This window comes from Lepus europaeus, chromosome 6 (assembly GCF_033115175.1).
Source record: "Lepus europaeus isolate LE1 chromosome 6, mLepTim1.pri, whole genome shotgun sequence".
In the NCBI taxonomy this organism is placed as follows: Eukaryota; Metazoa; Chordata; class Mammalia; order Lagomorpha; family Leporidae; genus Lepus; species Lepus europaeus.
Window position 1 is genome coordinate 96110935 of NC_084832.1, and position 19473 is coordinate 96130407.

The 19473-nt window shown below is 45.2% G+C and overlaps 1 protein-coding gene across 5 annotated transcripts in view; it reads right to left on the minus strand.

Annotated features, from left to right (window-relative positions):
- The window catches only part of CCDC77 (coiled-coil domain containing 77), a 40908-nt gene that overhangs the window by 19886 nt on the left and 1549 nt on the right, over window positions 1-19473 (minus strand). For 2 of the 5 annotated variants that reach the window (XM_062194630.1, XM_062194631.1), the window contains exons 2-5: window positions 17406-17459; window positions 14305-14357; window positions 11431-11632; window positions 5709-5851 (exon numbers count right to left, since the gene is read on the minus strand). In XM_062194630.1, coding sequence (XP_062050614.1) covers window positions 5709-5851; window positions 11431-11632; window positions 14305-14342 — 383 coding nt within the window. In that variant the 5' untranslated portion in view covers window positions 14343-14357; window positions 17406-17459. The remainder of the gene's footprint in view (window positions 1-5708; window positions 5852-11430; window positions 11633-14304; window positions 14358-17405; window positions 17460-19473) is intronic. The other 3 variants (XM_062194632.1, XM_062194634.1, XM_062194633.1) reach the window with 3 other exon arrangements.

Genomic DNA, 19473 nt, shown 5'->3' on the forward strand with positions numbered 1-19473 from the left:
CTAAAGAAGAAATACAAATGGCCAGTAAACACATGAAAAGATGCTTAACATGATTAGTTATTACAGAAAAGCAAGTCAAAATCAAAATGAGCTCTCTCAGTGGCCAGCACCGCGGCTCACTTGGCTAATCCTCCGCCTGCGGCGCCAGCACCGTGGATTCTAGTCCCAGTTGGAGCGCAGGATTCTGTCCCGGTTGCTCCTCTTCCAGTCCAGCTCTCTGCTGTGGCTCGGGAAGGCAGTGGAGGATGGCCCAAGAGTTTGGGCCCTGCACCCACATGGGAGACCAGGAGGAAGTACTCAGCTCCTGGCTTTGGATCAGCACAGCGCGCCGGCCGTAGCAGCCATTTGGCAGGTGAACCAATGGAAGGAAGACCTTTATTAAAAAAAAAAAGAGAGAGAGAGAGAGAGAGAGAGAGATCTCTCCTCACATCCATGAAGATGGTTGCTATAAAAATAAGATAGTAAATACTGGCAAGGATGTGGAAAAATTGGAATCCATGTACACTGTCAATGAGAAAATAAAATGATGTGGCTGTCATGAAAACGTCAGTACAGCAGTTCCTCAAAACATTAAAAATGGCATTACCAAGAGCAGCACTGAGACGCAGCAGGCTAAGTCCCCATCCGGCACAACAGCACCAGTGTGAGTCCTGGCTGCTCCATTTCCCATCCAGCTCCCTGCTAACATGCCTGGGAAAGCAGTGGAAGCTGGCCCAAGTCCTTGGGACCCTGAACCAACATGAGAGACCTAGATGAAGCTCCTGGCTCAGGTCTGGAGCTTCCCTGGCCATTGCAACCATTTGGGGAACCAGCAGATAGAAGTCATGTCTGTGTCTCCCTCTTTTTTTTTTTTTTTTTTTTTAATTTATTTTTTGACAGGCAGAGTGGCTAGTGAGAGAGACAGAGAGAAAGGTCTTCCTTTTTGCCGTTGGTTCACCCTCCAATGGCCGCCGCGGTAGGTGCACTGCTGCCGGCACACCGCGCTGATCCGAAGCCAGGAGCCAGGTGCTTCTCCTGGTCTCCCATGGGGTGCAGGGCCCAAGCACTTGGGCCATCCTCCACTGCACTCCCTGGCCACAGCAGAGAGCTGGCCTGGAAGAGGGGCAACCGGGACAGGATTGGAGCCCCAACCAGGACTAGAACCCGGTGTGCCGGCGCCACAAGGCAGAGGATTAGCCTATTGAGCCGCGGCGCCAGCCTGTGTCTCCCTCTTTAACTCTTTCAAAAAAAAAAAAAAAAAAAAATCCACATCCCAATCATAGTACCTGGGTTCAAGTTCCAGTTCTACATCCTGATTCAAACTTCCTGTCAATGCAGACCCAGGGAAGTACAAGGTGACGGCTCTCCCACAGATGTGGAAAACCTGATTCAGCTCTTGGTTCTCAGTTTCAGTCTGGCCCGAGCCCAGCCAATGTGGGCATCTGAGGACTAAACCAACAAATGAGAGTTCTTTCTGTGTACCCGTCTGTCTTTCACACAATGTAAAACACAAAAAAGAGTACCCTCAAATAGTGCTTTCTGGGCATTGTGGCGTAGTGGGTAAAACAGCCACCAGCAGTGCCAGCATCCCTTTTAGGCATTGGTTCATGTTCCAGCTGCTTCACTTCTGCTTCCGCTCCCTGCCTGAGAAAACAGTGGAAGATGGCCCAAGTGCTTGGGCCCCTGTCCCCACGCAGGAGACCTGGAAGAAGCTCCTGACTCCTGGTTTTGGTTTAGCCAAGCCCTGGTTGTTGTGGTCATTTGTAGAGTGAGCCAGCAGATGGAAGATCTCGATCTCTCTCTCTCTCCACCTCTGCCTTTCCCTCTCTCTGTAATTCTTTCAAATAAACAAATAAATCTTAAAAAAAAAAAAAAAAAAAAAAAAAGGTGGTGCTTCCTAGGGCTGGCATTTTAGCACAATGGGTTAAACTGGCCTGTGACAGGCGCCGGCGCTGTGGCGCAACAGGTTAAAGCCCTGGCCTGAAGCACCGGCATCCCATATGGGCACCGGTTCTAGTCCTGGCTGCTCCTCTTCCAATCCAGCACTCTGCTATAGCCCAGGAAAGCAGTAGAAGATGGCCCAAGGCCTTGGGCCCCTGCATCCACATGGGAGACCCAGAGGAAGCTCCTGGATCCTGGCTTCGGATTGGTGCAGCTCTGGCCACTGTGGCCATCTGGGAAGTGAACCAGTGGATGGAAAACCTCTCTGTCTATACCTCTCTCTGTAACTCTGCCTTTCAAATAAATAAAAGAAATCTTAAAAAAAAAAAAAAAAAAAAAAAAAAACTGGCCTGTGACACCAGCATCCATCTCAGTGGCTCTTCTGATCCAGCTCCCTATTTAATTCACCTCAGAAAGCAGTAGAAGATAGCCCAAGTCTTTGGGTCCCTGTCCCCAATGTGGGAGACTCAGGGAGAATTCTAGGCTCCTGGTTTTCACCTGCCCCAGCCCTGGCCATTGTGGCCATTTGGGGAATGAACCAGTGGATGGAAGAGCTCTCTCTCCTCCTCTCTCTTCTTGCTCTGCCTATCAAATAAATATGCCAACCCCCTTATGTTAACCTTGTCTTTAATGAATTCATTCACTCCACAAGCTTCAAATACTTGACTAATACGACAGGAACACAAAATCACAGCCAGGTATTTCTCTGCTCTGAATCAGGAATGTATCAGAACTGACAATTTCAACTTGCTTATACAGTGGGGATGTAATCGTGAACACGACCTAGCTTCTAGCACGGTGTTTTCTTTCTTTTTTTTTAAGATTTATTCATTTATTTGAAAGTCAGAGTTACACAGAGAGAGAAGGAGAGGCAGAGAGAAAGAGAGGTCTTCGATCCGCTGGTTCACTTCCCAGTTGGCTGCAACGGCCGGAGCTGCGCTGATCAGAAGCCAGGAGCCAGGAGCTTCCTCCAGGTCTTCCTATGTGGGTAAAGGGGCCTAAGGCCTTTGGCCATCTTCTACTGCTTTCCCAGGCCACAGCAGAGAGCTAGATCGGAAGTGGGGTAGCCGGGTCTCAAACCAGTGCCCATATGGGATGCCAGCACTGCAAGCAGCGGCTTTACCTGCTATGCCACAGTGCTGGTCCCAGTCCTTTCCCACATTAGGCCCAGTCAGTGTCCTCCAAAATGTGAAGCTCACTTAACACCAACAGCCATGGCTGAGCACTGTGTTGTGATACACTGATCCTTGGGCAAAGAATCAAAGGCCTAGGGCCAGCATTGTGGCACAGAGAGTTAAATCACCCCCTGCAATGCCAGCATCCCATATGAGCACCAGTACATCATGTACTGGCTGCTCCACTTCTTTTTTTTTTTTTTTTTCTTTTCTTTTTTTGACAGGCAGAGTGGACAGTGAGAGAGAGAGACAGACAGAAAGGTATTCCTTTTGCTGTTGGTTCACCCTCCAATGGCCGCCGCAGCCGGCGCACCGCACTGATTCGAAGGCAGGAGCCAGGTGCTTATCCTGGTCTCCCATGGGGTACAGGGCCCAAGGGCTTGGGCTATCCTCCACTGCACTCCCTGGCCACAGCAGAGAGCTGGCCTGGAAGAGGGGCAACTGGGACAGAATCCGGTGCCCCGACCGGGACTAGAACCCGGTAGGCCGGCGCCGCAAGGTGGAGGATTAGCCTATTGAGCCGCGGTGCCGGCCTGCTCCACTTCTGATCCAGCTCCCTGCTAATGGCCTGGGAAAGCAGTGAAATATGGCCCAAGCACTGGGCCATATTCCATGTGGGAATTACAGGTTCCTGGTTTGGTCTGGCCCAGTCCTGGCTCACAGCCATTTGGGGAGTGAATCAACAGATGGACGATCTCTCTCCATCTCTGTAACTCTGCCTTTCAAATAAATACAATCTAATTGAAAGGAAAAAAAAAAGAATCAAAGACCTGGGCTGTAGCTTAGTCCTTAACACTGGCTTCCCTTTGACATTAGATAAATCAGTTAACTTATCTGTGGATCTCTGTTCTCATCAGTGAAATAGAAATAATGCACGGACATTGGGATAAAAATGAGAATGAGAAAAAGAATATGAAAGCTCTGGTGTAAAAACATCAGATGGGCCGTGGTAGATGGGGCCTAACCCATATAGCACAGTTGTTGGCCTTTGGTATGGGCTGGGCCTCGAAGTTCCATTAATATAATATTTAGGGGGAGAAGAAAAGCAGTGTCACTGTGGGAATATGAAAAAGTTATGAAGTTGAATGATTCTGTTGGTTGTACAACAATATAAATATACTTAACATCAACTGAACTGCACACTTGAAAATGGTAAATTTTATGTAACGTGTATTTTATCACACACACAGAAATTCAGTGAAGCAGACTCTGTCTTGCACTGCTAAGATGCCTCCTTTTAGTGCTTAGCATGCATCTCCCAAGAGCCCAATCCTTCTCCAAAAACTGTGCTTGGCTGAAGGGGGCTTCTTCTCCCTGGGGCAGCCTGAACCCAAAGACTAGACAATGCAAAAATACAAAAGCCGAAATTTTTTGTACCTGAGAGACCACCCTAGCTTTAGAGGGTCCTGTGGGTCGGTTAAGGCCTGTTACCACTGTCTCACCGTTCAGTCTCCCCCATCCAAATCTGCTCAGAGGTCTTACTCCTGAGAGCTCCCCAGCCAACTGTCTCTATCACAGGTTCTGTTTCCTGAGGAATACAACCTAAATAAATGTAGAGAAAGTTACATGATTTTTACATACAAGTAGCTTTTTCTAAAAAAAATTATTTTGAGAGAGTTAGAGAGAGAGGAGATTGAGATCTTCCATCCACTGGTTTAATCCCCAGAAGGCTACAATGACCAGGGCCGAGCCAGGCAGAAGCCGGGAGCCAGGAGCTTCTTCCAGGTCTCCCACGTGGGTACAGAGGCCCAAGGACTTGAACCATCCTTCACTGCTTTCCCAGGCACATTAGCAAGGAACTGGATCAGAAGTGGAGCAGCCGGGACTTGAACTCATATGGGCTGCAGGTGCTGTAGGCCGTGGCTTAACATAGCTCCGGGCCCCATATTGATTTCTATAATGACTGTACTAAGGAATATTTTTACCCACCTTGTATGAGAGATCCCCCTTCTCTGCATCCTCTCCAGCATTTCTCAATTTTCATTTTTTTGATAATAGCTATCCTAACTGGGGGGAGATGGTACCTCATTGTGGTTCTGATTTGCATTTCCTTAATGATAGCGATGGTGGACATTTTTGCATATATTTGTGATTTACGTATTTTGGAGTAATAAATAGGCATTCAGATCATTTACTCATTTTAAAATGGCACTATTTGTGTTTTTTGCTTATTTGTTTTTTGCAATAGAGTTTTTGAGTTCCTTGTATATCCTGGAAAGAAATTATCTTTTGTTAAAATTTTTTGTTTGTTTCTAATTTCTTTGAAAAGCAGAGTGAGAGAGAGAGAGAGATCTTTCATCTGCTGGTTTACTCCCCAAGTGCCTGCCAACAGCTGGGGCCAGGCCAGGTCAAAACCAGGAGCCAGGGATTCCATCCTGTTCTCCCATGTAGGTGGCAGTAACCCAACTCCTGGGTCATCATCTGCTGCCTCCCAGGCACATGAGGAAAGTTGAATCAGAAGCAGGGGTGGGACTCAATCCCAGGCACTCAATATGGGATGTGGGCATCCCAAGTGGTAGCTTCACCCACTGTGCCACGATGTCCACTCCAGGACTTATGTTTTTTAATTGTACCTTGGGGTTGTAACTCCAACATTTCCCCTCCACCTGGTACCTGATTCTCAGTCGATCATTTTCTGAGTAGAGGCGTAAAACATGCTCCCGCTCCTGGAAGAGGCAGACCTGCATATCACTTAGGGCTTTCTGCAGTTCAGCAATCTCTTCCTCCCTCTGCTGCAAATCCCATTCAAGTTTATGCTGCAAAACAATGAGATATTTGAAAAGACACTGGGTTTCCTATTTTTTTTTAAAGATTTATTCATTTATTTGAAAGTCAGGGTTACACAGAGAGAAGGAGAGGCAGAGAGAGAGAGAAGTCTTCCATCCGCTGATTCACTCTCCAATTGGCCGCAACAGCTGGAACTTCACTGATCCGAAGCTAGGAGCCAGGAGCCTCCTCTGGGTCTCCCACATGGGTGCAGGGGCCCAAGGACTTGAGCCATCCTCCACTGCTTTCCCAGGCCACAGCAGAGAGCTGGATGGGAAGTGGAGCAGCCGGGTCTCAAACCGGCGCCCATATGGGATGCCGCACTGCAGGCAGCGGCTTTACCCGCTACGCTACAGTGCCGGCCCCAAGATACTGTGTTTCAAAGGGGTATTGCGTATTAGATACTAAATTAGATTCCAAAGTAAATGGTTTCACCAATACAAAATTCAAATGACAGCAATGCTAATTTTTTTATAGACTGTAACACCCAGAATGCCATATGACTCACCTGTTCTCTCTATACATGTTCAGTAAAGTAATGCTTCCCATATAATTTACGCATTATCATGACACTCAGGAAAACAAAGACCAAAAGATACGATTCCTGTCTACAGAGCTGAGAAATTTCATGGGGAGACTGACATGCAAACAATTAAACTATAATTATTTGATGGCAGAGCACACGTGACAACTGGTATGAAGCAGAGTGTGGCAGGTATAAAATCTCTGAAGTCTGGCCGGCGCCGTGGCTCAACAGGCTAATCCTCCGCCTTGCGGCGCCGGCACACCGAGTTCTAGTCCCGGTCGGGGCACCGATCCTGTCCCGGTTGCCCCTCTTCCAGGCCAGCTCTCTGCTGTGGCCAGGGAGTGCAGTGGAGGATGGCCCAAGTGCTTGGGCCCTGCACCCCATGGGAGACCAGGAGAAGCACCTGGCTCCTGCCATCGGAACAGCGCGGTGCGCCGGCCGCAGCGCGCTACCGCGGCGGCCATTAGAGGGTGAACCAACGGCAAAGGAAGACCTTTCTCTCTGTCTCTCTCTCACTGTCCACTCTGCCTGTCAAAAATAAAATAAAAAAATAAAAAATAAAAAAAATCTCTGAAGTCTGTTTGGGAAGTCAGAGACAAGCAGAGGGTAGGTACACTCAGAGGACAGGGCAGTGAATATAGAACCAACAGAGAGCTTAATTGTGTTTGTTAAAAAGAAAAGCAATCTTATTATTTGCTGCAGCATGAGCAAACGTTGAGGATTAGGCTAAGTGAAATATGTCAGTCAAAAAGAAAAAACCTGAGCCGGCAATGTGGTATAGCAGGTAAAGCCTCTGCCTGTTCGAGATCCGGCTGCTCCACTTTTGATCCAGCTCCCTGCTAATGCCCCTGGGAAAGCAGTGGAGGATGGCCCAAGTGCTTGGGCCCCTGCACCCACATGGGAGACCTAGATGATGCTCCTGGCTTTGGCATGACCAAGCCCTGGCCATTGTGGCCATCTGGAGAGTGAAACAGAGGATAGGAGATCTCTCTCTGTCTCTCCTCCTCTCTCTCTAATCCTGCCTTTCAAATAAATAAAAATAAAAGTAAAAAACATGTTACCTAAAAAAGAATAGAAAAGGAAAACACTGCATGATTCCACTTACATGAAGTAGCTAAAGTACTCATAGGAATTCATAGGAATAGAAGGTAGTTACAGGTAAGGGGTCAGATATTGGGGATCTGTCTGATGGGGTAGTTTTCATTTTATAGGATGGGAAAGTTCTGGAGTTTTGTTGTACAACAATATAAACATACTTACCACTACTGGCTGTGCATTTAAAAGTGGTTAAGATGATTAAAAAATAATAATAAAGGAGAAGAAAAGTATAGGAAGGGGGTGAAGGTTAACTTGTGCCTATATTGTTTCAAAACAGAGATAACAATGTTATCACAGATAACATAAATTAAAATCATTCTGATTCTGTTTTTTTTAAAATCTATTACTAAAAAATCGGGGGGGGGGGGCGGGCACTGTGGTGGAGCAAGTTAAGCTGCCACCTGTAATGTTAGCATCCACCGGTTTAATTCCTGCTTGCTTCATTTCTGATCCAGCTCCCTCTGGTGTGTCTGGGAAAGCAGTGGAGGATGGCTCAAGTGCTTAGGGCCCTGCAACCCAAATGGGAGATTTGGATGAAGCTCCTGGCTTCATCCTGGCAAAGACCTAGCTGTTGTGGTCATCTGGGGAATAAACCAGAGGATGAATGATCTCTCTCTCTCTCCCCCCACCTATGTCTCTAACTCTGTCTTTCAAATAAATAAAATAAATCTTTTAAAAAAATTTTTTGTTCATTTATTTTGATTTATTTGAACAGCAGAGAGATAGAAAGAGATTGACCACTTTCATCCATGGTTCATTCCCCAAGTGCCTGCAGCAGCCAGGGGTGTGCCAAGTGGAAACCAGGAGCCCAGAACTCCATCTGGGTCTCCCATGTGGGTGGCAAGGATCCAAGTCCTTGAGCCGTCATATGCTGTCTCCCAAGATGTGTATTAGCAGCAAGCTGGATTGGAAGTGGAGGAGTCAGGACTTGAACCAGGCACTATCATATGGGATGCAAGTGTTCCAAGAATTGCCTTAAGCACCATGCCAAATACCTCTCCTCTAATTTTATTAAACATAGGAATAAGTGGATTTTCAAATCAATTATTTTTATTGCTTTTGTAAGCCACAATGATCCATCGCAAAACTGACAAAGTGGCACTTTAGAGATGTTTGTCTATTCTTGTCAATTTAGATTTAGTTTCAATTCTACATCATAAATATATTGGATTATTAGGGCAGGGTAATGGCTGTTATATACTTAAGTTGCTAATAGACATGAAGTCTACAGCCACCTTCCAGCTCAAGCACAAATGTCCATTTTATGTAAAAATTCAGGCTCTACTCTTACTTATTACTACCTTGGTGGGAGCCACTGTTGGTCCCAGTCTTGCCTTTTCCTGAACTGCCATCGCTTCTCGGCCTTTTGGCTAAGATCAAGTGAACTGCCTTCCACAGTCATGGGTTTCAAGAAATTATTCACAATTGTAGAGTAATTCTTCCCATTCAGTTTTTTTATTTTTTATTTTTACCAAAGATCAAGTGAACTCTGCAAAATGCACCTGTGCATTTTTAATGGGGACTTGAGGGGCTCCTGTGAAGGTTAATTTTATTGGTCAGCATTTTGGTTACTATAATGAAATACCTGAGGTGGTTAATTTATAAAGTCAAAGACTTACTTAACTCACTGTGCTGGAGGTTCAAAGGCTAAAGAGCAAGATGCAGGCTTTGGGGAAGGCCGAAAGGAGGATGGTGGAGTGAGAGCAGAGAAGGATCACAAGGTAAGCCAAAGAGGCTGTTACTAAGCTCAGACTTTAATCACAATCCTCCCACAAGAACTACCTTCTGAGGCCACACTATGGATGACCTAAGGTTCTGTCCCTAGCAACACCTTCTACAGGTTCCACCACCTGCCAGTATGCTACCCTAGGAACCAAGTCTTTTAACACACAGCCTTTGAGGGACACTGAAAATCAAATCATAGCACTACTGTAGTTTTTCACAAACTCATCTGACTGATCCCATTTAGAACAACTGGTTTTCACTATATTCCTATTGTAATAGGAACAACCATAGCACCTCGGTTTCCATTGTTAAGACATGCTGCTTGCTTCTGTGATTTCTGTCGTATCACATTTTGATTTCTGGGTCACTCTTGGATTTCTCAGATGTAAGTGCATCATCGCTTCTCGCCTTTTGGCTAAGATCAAGTACAAGAGTAAGGACATCACATGCTCCTTTCTAGTGGCCTTTTCCCGCAACAGTGTCATCTCTCATCTCTTCTAAATCTTTTTTTTTTTTTTTTGACAGGCAGAGTTAGACAGTGAGAGAGAGAGAGAGAAAGGTCTTTCTTCCATTGGTTCACCCCCCAAATGGCCGATCCGAAGCCAGGAGCCAGGTGCTTCTCCTGGTCTCCCATGCGGGTGCAGGGCCCAAGCACTTGGGCCATCCTCCACTACACTCCCGGGCCACAGCAGAGAGCTGGACCTGAAGAGGAACAACTGGGACAGAATCCGGCGCCCCAACCGGGACTAGAACCTGGGGTGTCGGTGCCGCAGGCGGATGATTAGCCTAGTGAGCTGTGGCGCCGGCTTCTTCTAAATCTTTGTACAGATGATTCTTACAAAATTAAAGGCATGGTTGGATTTGGTCAGGCCAAAGGCCTTGACGGTAACTAAGCAAAGGAGTACACAGGAAACACAGCACCAAGTGTCTCACCCTTCTCCTTGAACAGCGCACACTCAATTCTGGGGATTGCCTCTGGTACTCAGCGTCCCAATACTATGATTATTTTTAAAAGAAGTATAAATATTTAATGTGATAAAAATTAAGTGTCCTTCGCCTTGCGGCGCCGGCACACCGGGTTCTAGTCCCGGTCGGGGTGCCAGATTCTGTCCCGGTTGCCCCTCTTCCAGGCCAGCTCTCTGCTGTGGCCAGGGAGTGCAGTGGAGGATAGCCCAAGTGCTTGGGCCCTGCACCCCATGGGAGACCAGGAGAAGCACCTGGCTCCTGCCATCGGATCAGCGCGGTGCGCCGGCTGCAGCGCGCCAGCCGTGGCGGCCATTGGAGGGTGAACCAATGGCAAAAAGGAAGACCTTTCTCTCTGTCTCTCTCTCTCACTGTCCACTTTGCCTGTCAAAAAAAAAAAAATTAAGTGTCCAAAAAAAGTCCAATATTTTTGGACACATATCAGCAATATTTCAGTACTGCAGACGAGAGAGGTAAAGACTAGAGGCTGGGATACTGGCAAGAAGGATATTGTAATAGTTCTGGTGAGACAATGAGGGTCTGAAGTAATGTCATCGCAATACATAATGGATTAAGTAATATTTAGGAAGCAGAATTGACAGGACTTGTCAGAAGCTGGCATTATGGCACAGCAGGTTAAGCCACCATCTGTGACACCGGCATCCCATATGAGCACTGGTTCAAGTCCTGGCTACTCCACTCCTATCCAGTCCTCTGCTAATTGCCTGGAATAGCAGCAGAAGATGGTCCAAGTCCTTAGGCCTCTGAACCCATGTGGGTGACCAGGATGAAGTACCCAGCCCAGCCTAGGCCACTGTGACTATTTGAGCAGATAGCAGACATGTCTCTCCCTTTCTTTCTCTAACTCTGCCTTGCAAATAAATAAATAAAATCTTTAAAGAAAACAGGGATTGACATTGTTGCACAGTGGATTAAGCTGTATGGGGACCCGTTTGAGTCCCAGCTGCTCCACTTCCAATCCAGCTCCCTTCTATCATGCCTGGGAGAGCAGTGGAAGATAGCCCAAGTACTTGGGCCCCTGCACCTATGTGAAGACCTAGATGAAGCTCCTGGCTCCTGGCTTAGGCCTGGCCCAGCACCAGCCATTGTGGCCATTTGGGGAATGAACCAGTGGATGGAAGAATCAAACATATTTTTATAAAATACTTGTTTGTGATACAAGCTAGCACTTCCAGGCCTTCACTATCTAACAGTTAGACTTAATGAGAGTCCCTAAGGAGCATACAGCATCTTCACCTGTCCTTCACAAGCTTCTCTGTAAAGTTCCAGCTTCTTCAGGAGGTCTTCGTTTTCCGCCTCACACTCAGCCATCTTTTTCTGGTAGTACTCCAGAAGCTCCCGAGAAGGGCAGAGGACAGCCAGACGATCTTGGACAGAAGGCAAGGGAGTTGACTCCAGTGAATCCGCCATCCCCTTCCACCTGCTACCAAAGGTGACACTGTGTTGAGAGACAGTTGTTAAGGGTACGTGAAATTAGAAAAGACATACTTAATAAACTCTGAACCATTTATGATACATAGTTTTTTGTTTTGCTTTTTTAGATTTTATTTATTTATTTGAAAGAGTTTATCTATCTATGTATAGAAAGAGAGAGGGAGACAGAAAGGTCTTCCATCTGCTAGTTTATTCCTCAGGTGGCTGCAATGGCCAGAGCTGGGCTGATCTAAACCAAGGAGCCAGGAGCTTCTTATGGGTCTCCCACGTGGGTGCAGGGGCCCAAGTACTTGAGCCATCTTCCGCTGCTTTTCCCAGGCCATTAGCAAGGAGCTGGATTGGAAGTGGAGCACCTGGGATGTGAACTGGTGCCCACATGAGATGCTGGCTTTGCAGGTGGTGACTTTACCCACTATGTCACAATGCTGGCCCAAAAAACATAGTTTTGTAAATAAAAAGGTTTGTGTTCTTACAGTGATTATAATTAAGGTGTTCATAAATCTTCACAGTTTGATGTTACAAGTTTGTGAATAATTGTGTGAACCATCAAGTATCAATCATTTAAAATATATTTTATGGATTCACAATACATGTTAACACTAAAAAGATCATTTAAAAACAGAATATATGAGGCTTCTTCAAAAAGTTCACGGGACATGCATATTGTTTAAAAAGTATGCTTGGACCTCAAAATTTTTTGCACCAAAAAGCTTTTAATTCTATTTTCCATGAACATTTTGAAGTTCCCTCATAAACTAAGTAAGACGACCTAAACAGTTAGGAACCTGGGGCTGATGCTGTGACATAGTAGGCAAAATTGCTGTCTGCAGGCACTGGCATCCCAAATGGGCACTGGTTCAAGTGCTCCACTTCTGATCTAGCTCCCTGCTAATGGCCTGGGAAAGCAGTGGAAGATGGCCCAAGTCCTTGGGCCCCTGTTCCATGCGGGAGACCCAGATAAAGCTCCTGGCTCCTGGCTTGGGCCAGGCCCAGCACTGGCCACTGTGGCCCTTTGGGGAATAAACTAGTGGATGACAGATCTCTTTCTCTCTTTCTCTCCGCCTCTACCTCTCCTTCTCCCTCCCTGTAATTCTTTCAAATAAATAAATAAATCTTAAGCGCACACGCACATAAACTAGTTAGGATCCTCAGTACTTTAAGACACATAGCAATGGAAACCACCATACTAGATCCTAATCTCTAGTATATGAGACACTGGAATTGCAGCCTGGAACTACACAACATAAATGGCAAGACTCTGATCAAAAGCTAGACGAGGAGTTTGTTTGCTTACTTTTAGCAAACAAGAGACTTAAGGTACCACAACGGAAGTCAGAAAACTAATGGTGCACAAGTAGAGAAACCTTCACGTGAAAATCATTCCCATCTGGCTGTCTCCAATCTACAACAGAACAAAATGGTAGAGTGGAGAAACTACAGTGGAAGTCCAGAGTTATAGTTAATGAAAACAAAGTTTTTATTTTCATTTTTATTTGAAAAGCAGAGAAAGACACACAGACAGGGAGACAGAGACAGAGATCTTTCATTCACTGATTCACTCCCCAAATGCCCTTTGCTGGGCCAGACTGAAGCTAGAAGCCCAGAATGCAATCCAGGTCTCCTACATAGGTGACAGGAACCCATGTACTTGGGCCATCATCTATTGCCTCCCATTGTGCACACTGGCAGGAAGCTAGATCAGGAGTGGAATAGTAGGGATTCAAACCAGGTACTCAGATATGAGATGTGGGTTTCCCAAGTGGCAACTGCTGTGCCAAATACTCACCCTGTAACTGTTCACTTCTAAGTAAGCAAGAATGAGAAATATTAAAATTTATTTTCAGGGCCGGCACTGTGGCACAGCAGGTTAACGCCCTGGTCTGAAGAGCCAGTATCCCATATGGGCGCCAGTTCGAGACCTGGTTGCACCACTTGATCCAGCTCTCTGCTATGGCCTGGGAAAGCAGAAGATGGCCCAAGTCCTTGGGCCCCTGCACCAATGTGGGAAACCGGAGGAAGCTCCTGGCTCCTGGTTTCAGATCGGCGCAGCTCCAGCCATTGTGGCCAATTGGGGAGTGAATCAACGGATGGAAGACCTCTCTTCTCTGTCTCTCCTCTGTCTCTCCTCTCTCTGTGTAGCTCTTTCAAATAAATAAATAAATAAATAAATAAATCTTAAAAAAATTTTATTCTCAACTAAAATGAAGAAAAATACCTAACATGTCCTTAATCACTAAAAGCTGTAACGGATATATTATTTTACTTAGTGTTACATATTTTCAAAAGTAGTTGCCTTCTAATAACTCAAGAGAGCAGGTGAACAGATGTAGCAAGGGGTACTTCTCAGATTCTGCAGTTAGCAGCTATGGCACTGAAGGGTGAGCAGGACATGTCAAGTAGCAAGCTGGTGGCAGAACAGAAAAGTCCCACATCTGCATATTGGTGATTTCCTCCATAAGGCAGGATCCACTGGCACTGAGCCCCCACTCATGCTGAGTGAATTAAGTGGCATTACCATTTAAAATATTTTAAAATTCAAACACTGCATAATAGAGAAATGAGATTTTATACAGTTCAAATAAAGATTTAGGAAACACAAACCTTCTAGCTCTCATGCTAACTAAGGCTATAAGACTAAGGCTATTTCAACAACTCTAAAATAAGCAAAAGTCTTACTTTCTGGAGACAGGAGTGTGTGTCGGGGTAAAGTTCATGTTGTCAATTCACACCTATCAAATACACAGAAATTTATAATGGGTGTCCAAGAATAGAAAAATAAAAACAGTACAGGATATATAGACTGGTTCCCTCTCCTAAATCATATTTGCTTACTATACAAAATGTGAGACTATAAAATGTAACATTTTTAGAAGCAGCTCCAAATCCTGAAATGTATGCCTTTTAAATTTTCATAACATACTCTTCTCTCATTACTTCCAAACAAAATCAGAATGGCATTGACTATTTGCATGGATAAGGACACAAGGGAAGAAGTTCTATAGCATACACATTTATCTACAATAATGCAAAACAAACCCTCCACAGTTTTGCTAAAACTGTGGGATAGGGAGATGCAGGAAAGATTTTTTTTTTAAAGATTTATTTATTTATTTGAAAGGCAGAGCTAGGGAGAGGGGGAGAGGAAAGGGAGAGGGAAAGGGAGAGGGAGAGGGAGAGGCAGAGGGAGAGGCAGGGGGAGGGGGAGAGGCAGAGGCAGAGGCAGAGGGAGGGAGGGGGTGGGAGGTAGGTCTTCTATCTGCTGGTTCACTCCCCAGATGGCTGCAATGGCCAGAGCAGAGCTGATCTGAAGCCAGGAGCCAGGAGCTTTTTCCAGGTCTCCCACACATGTGCAGGGGCCCAAGCACTTGGGCCATCCTCTACTGCTTTCCCAGGCCACAGCAGAGAGCTGGATCAGAAGTGGAGCAGCTGGGACTTGAATGGGCACCCATATGGGATGCCGGCACTGCAGGCAGCGGTTTTACCGGCTATGCCACAGCGCCAGCCCCGAGAAGCTTTTAATAAGCAAGAAAAAAACAAATAGAAGTTAAGGTAGAGTAACTAACATACCAAATTAAGAGAAACACAGAGCCACGGATACTATCTGTACTGGCATGCTTTCCCTATTCTTTTATCTTAGTTAAAGAAAAAAACAAAACAAAACAAAACAAAACTGGAGCCAGCATTGTGGCACTAATGGCTTAAACCACCTGCAATGCCAGCATCCAATCTGGGTGCCAGTTTGAGTCCAGCTGCTACACTTCTGATCCAGCTCTCTGCTATGGCCTGGGAAAGCAGTGAAAGATGGCCCAAGTCCTTAGGCCCTTGCACCCACATGGGAGACCGGGATGGAGTTCCTGGCTCCTGGCTTCAGCCTGGCCCAACTCTGGCTGTTGTGACCACTTGGTGCATGTACCTTATGGATGGAATCTCTCTCTCTCTTTCCCCAGGTTTCTCTGTAACTCTGCCTTTCAAATAAAATAAATAAATCTTTATCAGAAAAAAAACTACTTACAAACCATAAAAAGTTCACTCACAATCTCTATTTCAACTGATAGTATAAGATCTTAAGCTCTTCTATGTTGAACAATCTTATTAACAGAAATTTTCAGAGAGATAAACCTCACAGTTGGGAAGTGAATACCATACTAAGTCATATGATCTTGACAGAGATTGAGTTTTTATTAGCTTTGATGAAAACTATCTTATCAAGCAGGCTCTGCCAATCCATTCTGATTCTGAGCAATTAAAGAAATGATGTACTGTTCTGTTCTTGTGTTCTTCTACCTGCTATATATCTGCTCACAATCCTCAGCCCTTTGTGGGGAGAATTTTGCGGAAAAATGTGAAAAGAGAAAACTGCCACTCTTAATCCCACATTAGACCATTTTCCTGCTCAGAACCCCACACTGCCTCCTCCCGTTCTCCATGAAACCTTTCTTCACGGCTTCTGGAACACCTATTCTTGGTCCTCCTCCCTCCTCACTGGTCACCACTTCCCAGTCACTGTTAGTCCTTCCTTATCTTTCTCTCCCCTTTGGTCTCATGAAGTATTCTGGTTTAAATGATCACGTCCACACCATCCTCCACTTCAGAGTCACACATCTAACTGCACTCCACCACCACTTGGATGTCTTACAGGTCACTCAGCTTAACAAATCCTTCCCACCATCCAAACCTGCTCTTCTCTCAGAAACCCACATTCCACTAAATACTAATTCTATCCTGCTAGTATGACAAAGAAAAAACAAAACAACTTGGTTGGAGAAACTTTCCTGCTCTTGCTTTATAGGCCACACTCAATTCATTAGCAAAGCCTACTGGCCATAACATCAAAACACCAAAACACCTAGGATCTAACAATTACTCAACACCTACGCCACTCCTGCCCTGGTCCAGCCCTGGTCCAGCCCACCGTTACCTCTGCCAAGACAACAGCCTCTTAACTGGTCTTTCTGCTTGCACTCTACTCTCAACACAGCAGTTAGTCGTTCTTTTCTAAGTCAAAATGCAGAATTTCTGTTCAAAAGCCTGCAAATGATTTCCACCCTACTCAGATCAAAGTCTTTCAAATGCTCGGTAAGGTCTCATATGATTGCACGTCATCTTCTCTTTTCTTTGCTGTTCTTCAAACATACCAGATAAATTTCTACTTCAGAGTAATTGCACAAGGAGCTCTCTGGGTCTACGCCACTTTCTCCGTTTCTCTATGTGACCTGACCCTCTCCTCCTTCAGGACTCAAATGTCACCTTCCTTTTCTTTCTTTCTTTTTTTTTTTTTAAGTGGTAAGCACGCTAGCAAAGTTTAATGAAGAGAACTAATGAAGACAGTACACCTGACACATCAAGTGGGCATCTCAGTAAAGAACTGAGAGCTCAAATGTCACCTTCCTAATGAAGTCTTCCCAGACCACTGCCACATCCCCTCATCCACCTTCTCTGCTTTACTTTGTTCTGTAACACTGATCGTCATCTGACTAATTTTTTAATTGTCTGTCTTCCCACACTAGAAAGTGCAAATTCACTAACGGTAATTTTTTTGTTGCAACCACTGCCATCTCCTCAGTAACTAAAATAGTGCCTGGCTCCTAGCAGGTGCTCAATACATATTTACTGGACACACACACACACATCCTTTTCTACTGCTGGTCAGTCCATCCAATCTAACCAAAATAAATGTTTTTCTCATTCCATTTGCTTTCTTCTATAGCAACTTTTCAAATATGACATCTCTTCTGCTGATTCTCTCCTTTAAAATGATCACTTTCCTTCAAACTTACCTCCTTCCACAAAACTTCTCCAAATTGGGCCAATCTCTTCTTGTTAAAAGCAACCTAGAAAGTAAAAATGGTTAATGGATTGGTATGATAGGATCACGGGTGACACTTTTGTTTTTAAGTAACTTTATGGTGATATAACTTAAACATATTATACAATTCACCCATTTAAAACGTACAGTTCCATGACTGATTGTATTCACAGATATGTGCAACTATCAGTAGTCAATTACAGAATATTTTCATCACTTCCAAAACAGACCTTGTACCTTTTAGCTATCAACCCTGTACCTCACCTCTCACCCCCATCCCCAGAGCCCTATGCAACTACAAACCGCCTTTCTATCTCTATGGTCTTCTCTGTTCTGCACTTTGTCGTAACTGGGTCCTCTCAGATGGCAATGTTGATGTTGTACTATGTATCAGTACTGCATTCCTTTTTGTGGCTAATATTCCATTGTACGGATATGGGTGGAACCTTAAAGCTGCATTTCACTGCTCTGAAACCATCTAAGAGTAACTCAGAACTTTATTTAAAAAAAAAAAAAAGTTTATTTATTTGAAAGTCAGAGTTACACAGAGAGAAGAGAGGCAGAGAGAGAGGTCTTCCATCCGCTGGTTCATTCCCCAATTGGCCGCAACAGCCAGAGCTGCGCTGATCCGAAGCCAGGAGCCAGGAGCTTCTTCCAGGTCTCCCATGCAGGTGCAGGGGCCCAAGGACTTGGGCCACCTTCTAATGCTTTCCCAGGCCATAGCAGAGAGCTGGATCAAAAGTGGAGCAGCCAGGACTAGAACCAGCACCCATATGGGATGCCGGGGCTTCAGGCCAGGGCGTTAACCCACTGTGCCACAGCGCCAGCCCCAAGAGTAACTCAGAGCTTTAAAAGAGCCTTCAAGGGGCCAGTGCCATAGGGCAGCAGGTAAAGGCACCGCACCACTTGCAGCACCGGCATCCCACATGGGCTCTGGTTCGAATCCCTACTGTTCCACTTCTCATCCAGCTCTCTGCTATGGCCTGGTAAGGCAGTAGAAGATGGCCCAAGTGCTTAGGCCCCTGAACCCATGTGGGAGACCCAGAAGCTCCTGGCTCCCAGCTCTTGGCTTCAGACTGGCCTAGCTCCGGCCTTGCAGCCATGTAGGGAGTGAACCAGCAGATGGAAGACCTCTCTCTCTCTGTTCACCTCTGCTTCTTGGTAACTCTTTCCAATAAATAAATCTTAAAAAAAAAAAAAAAGGAGCCTTCAAACAAGCTGCAACTTTCTTTTCCCTCATGCTTCCTGTCCTCACCCTTTCCCACCACTGCGCAGCTACAAAGAGTTGTTTACTCTCAGGCACCATTGACTTTTAGAGTCCCCAATAATCCACATCGACAACTACAACTGAAATTGCGCTTCTTGGTCCGCGGACACCAAGCTACTCATTTCAGTTGCTCTCTTCAGTTCCCATCCTTCATCCAAAAGTTACTCCTTGACTTATGCTTGACAATGCCAATCACTCCTTTTTAAAAACACAGCTTTGTAGCCAATGGCATGGGCCCTGAAATCCAACAGACCTGGGTTTGAATTAAAGCTCTGGCCCCTGTTACCTGTGTACCTCAGGCAAGTTATCTTTCCCAAACTTCAGTGACTTACATGAGTGCTTTAAAATGTTTGTGGAAAATGAAATTAAACAGTTTTCTCATAGCATGTTTTTTTCCACGCACAGATTTCAAATACTACTTTGTACCAAAATAAACTCATCTTTTATTCAATTTTTCATGAACTTGTATAATGAGGGCAATGTTTGACATGTTCAAGTACTCAATAAATACAGGCTATTATTATTACTGAGAAATTTACTTCCTTGGTTCAAAAGGGTCTTCAGCTTCTACTGCTTCTTCTGCCCATTTCTTTGGTAACATCATTATTCCTACTGCTTTTATGATTATCTTATCTAAAGCCTTATTTGGCATAGAATGACTAACAACTATGTGATGAATGAACAAAAGACATCTCTTCTAACTTCTTGATTTGAATTCCCAAGTATGTGCTGAACTTTTTTTACCTATGTGTCTCACTGGTGCTTTAAAGGT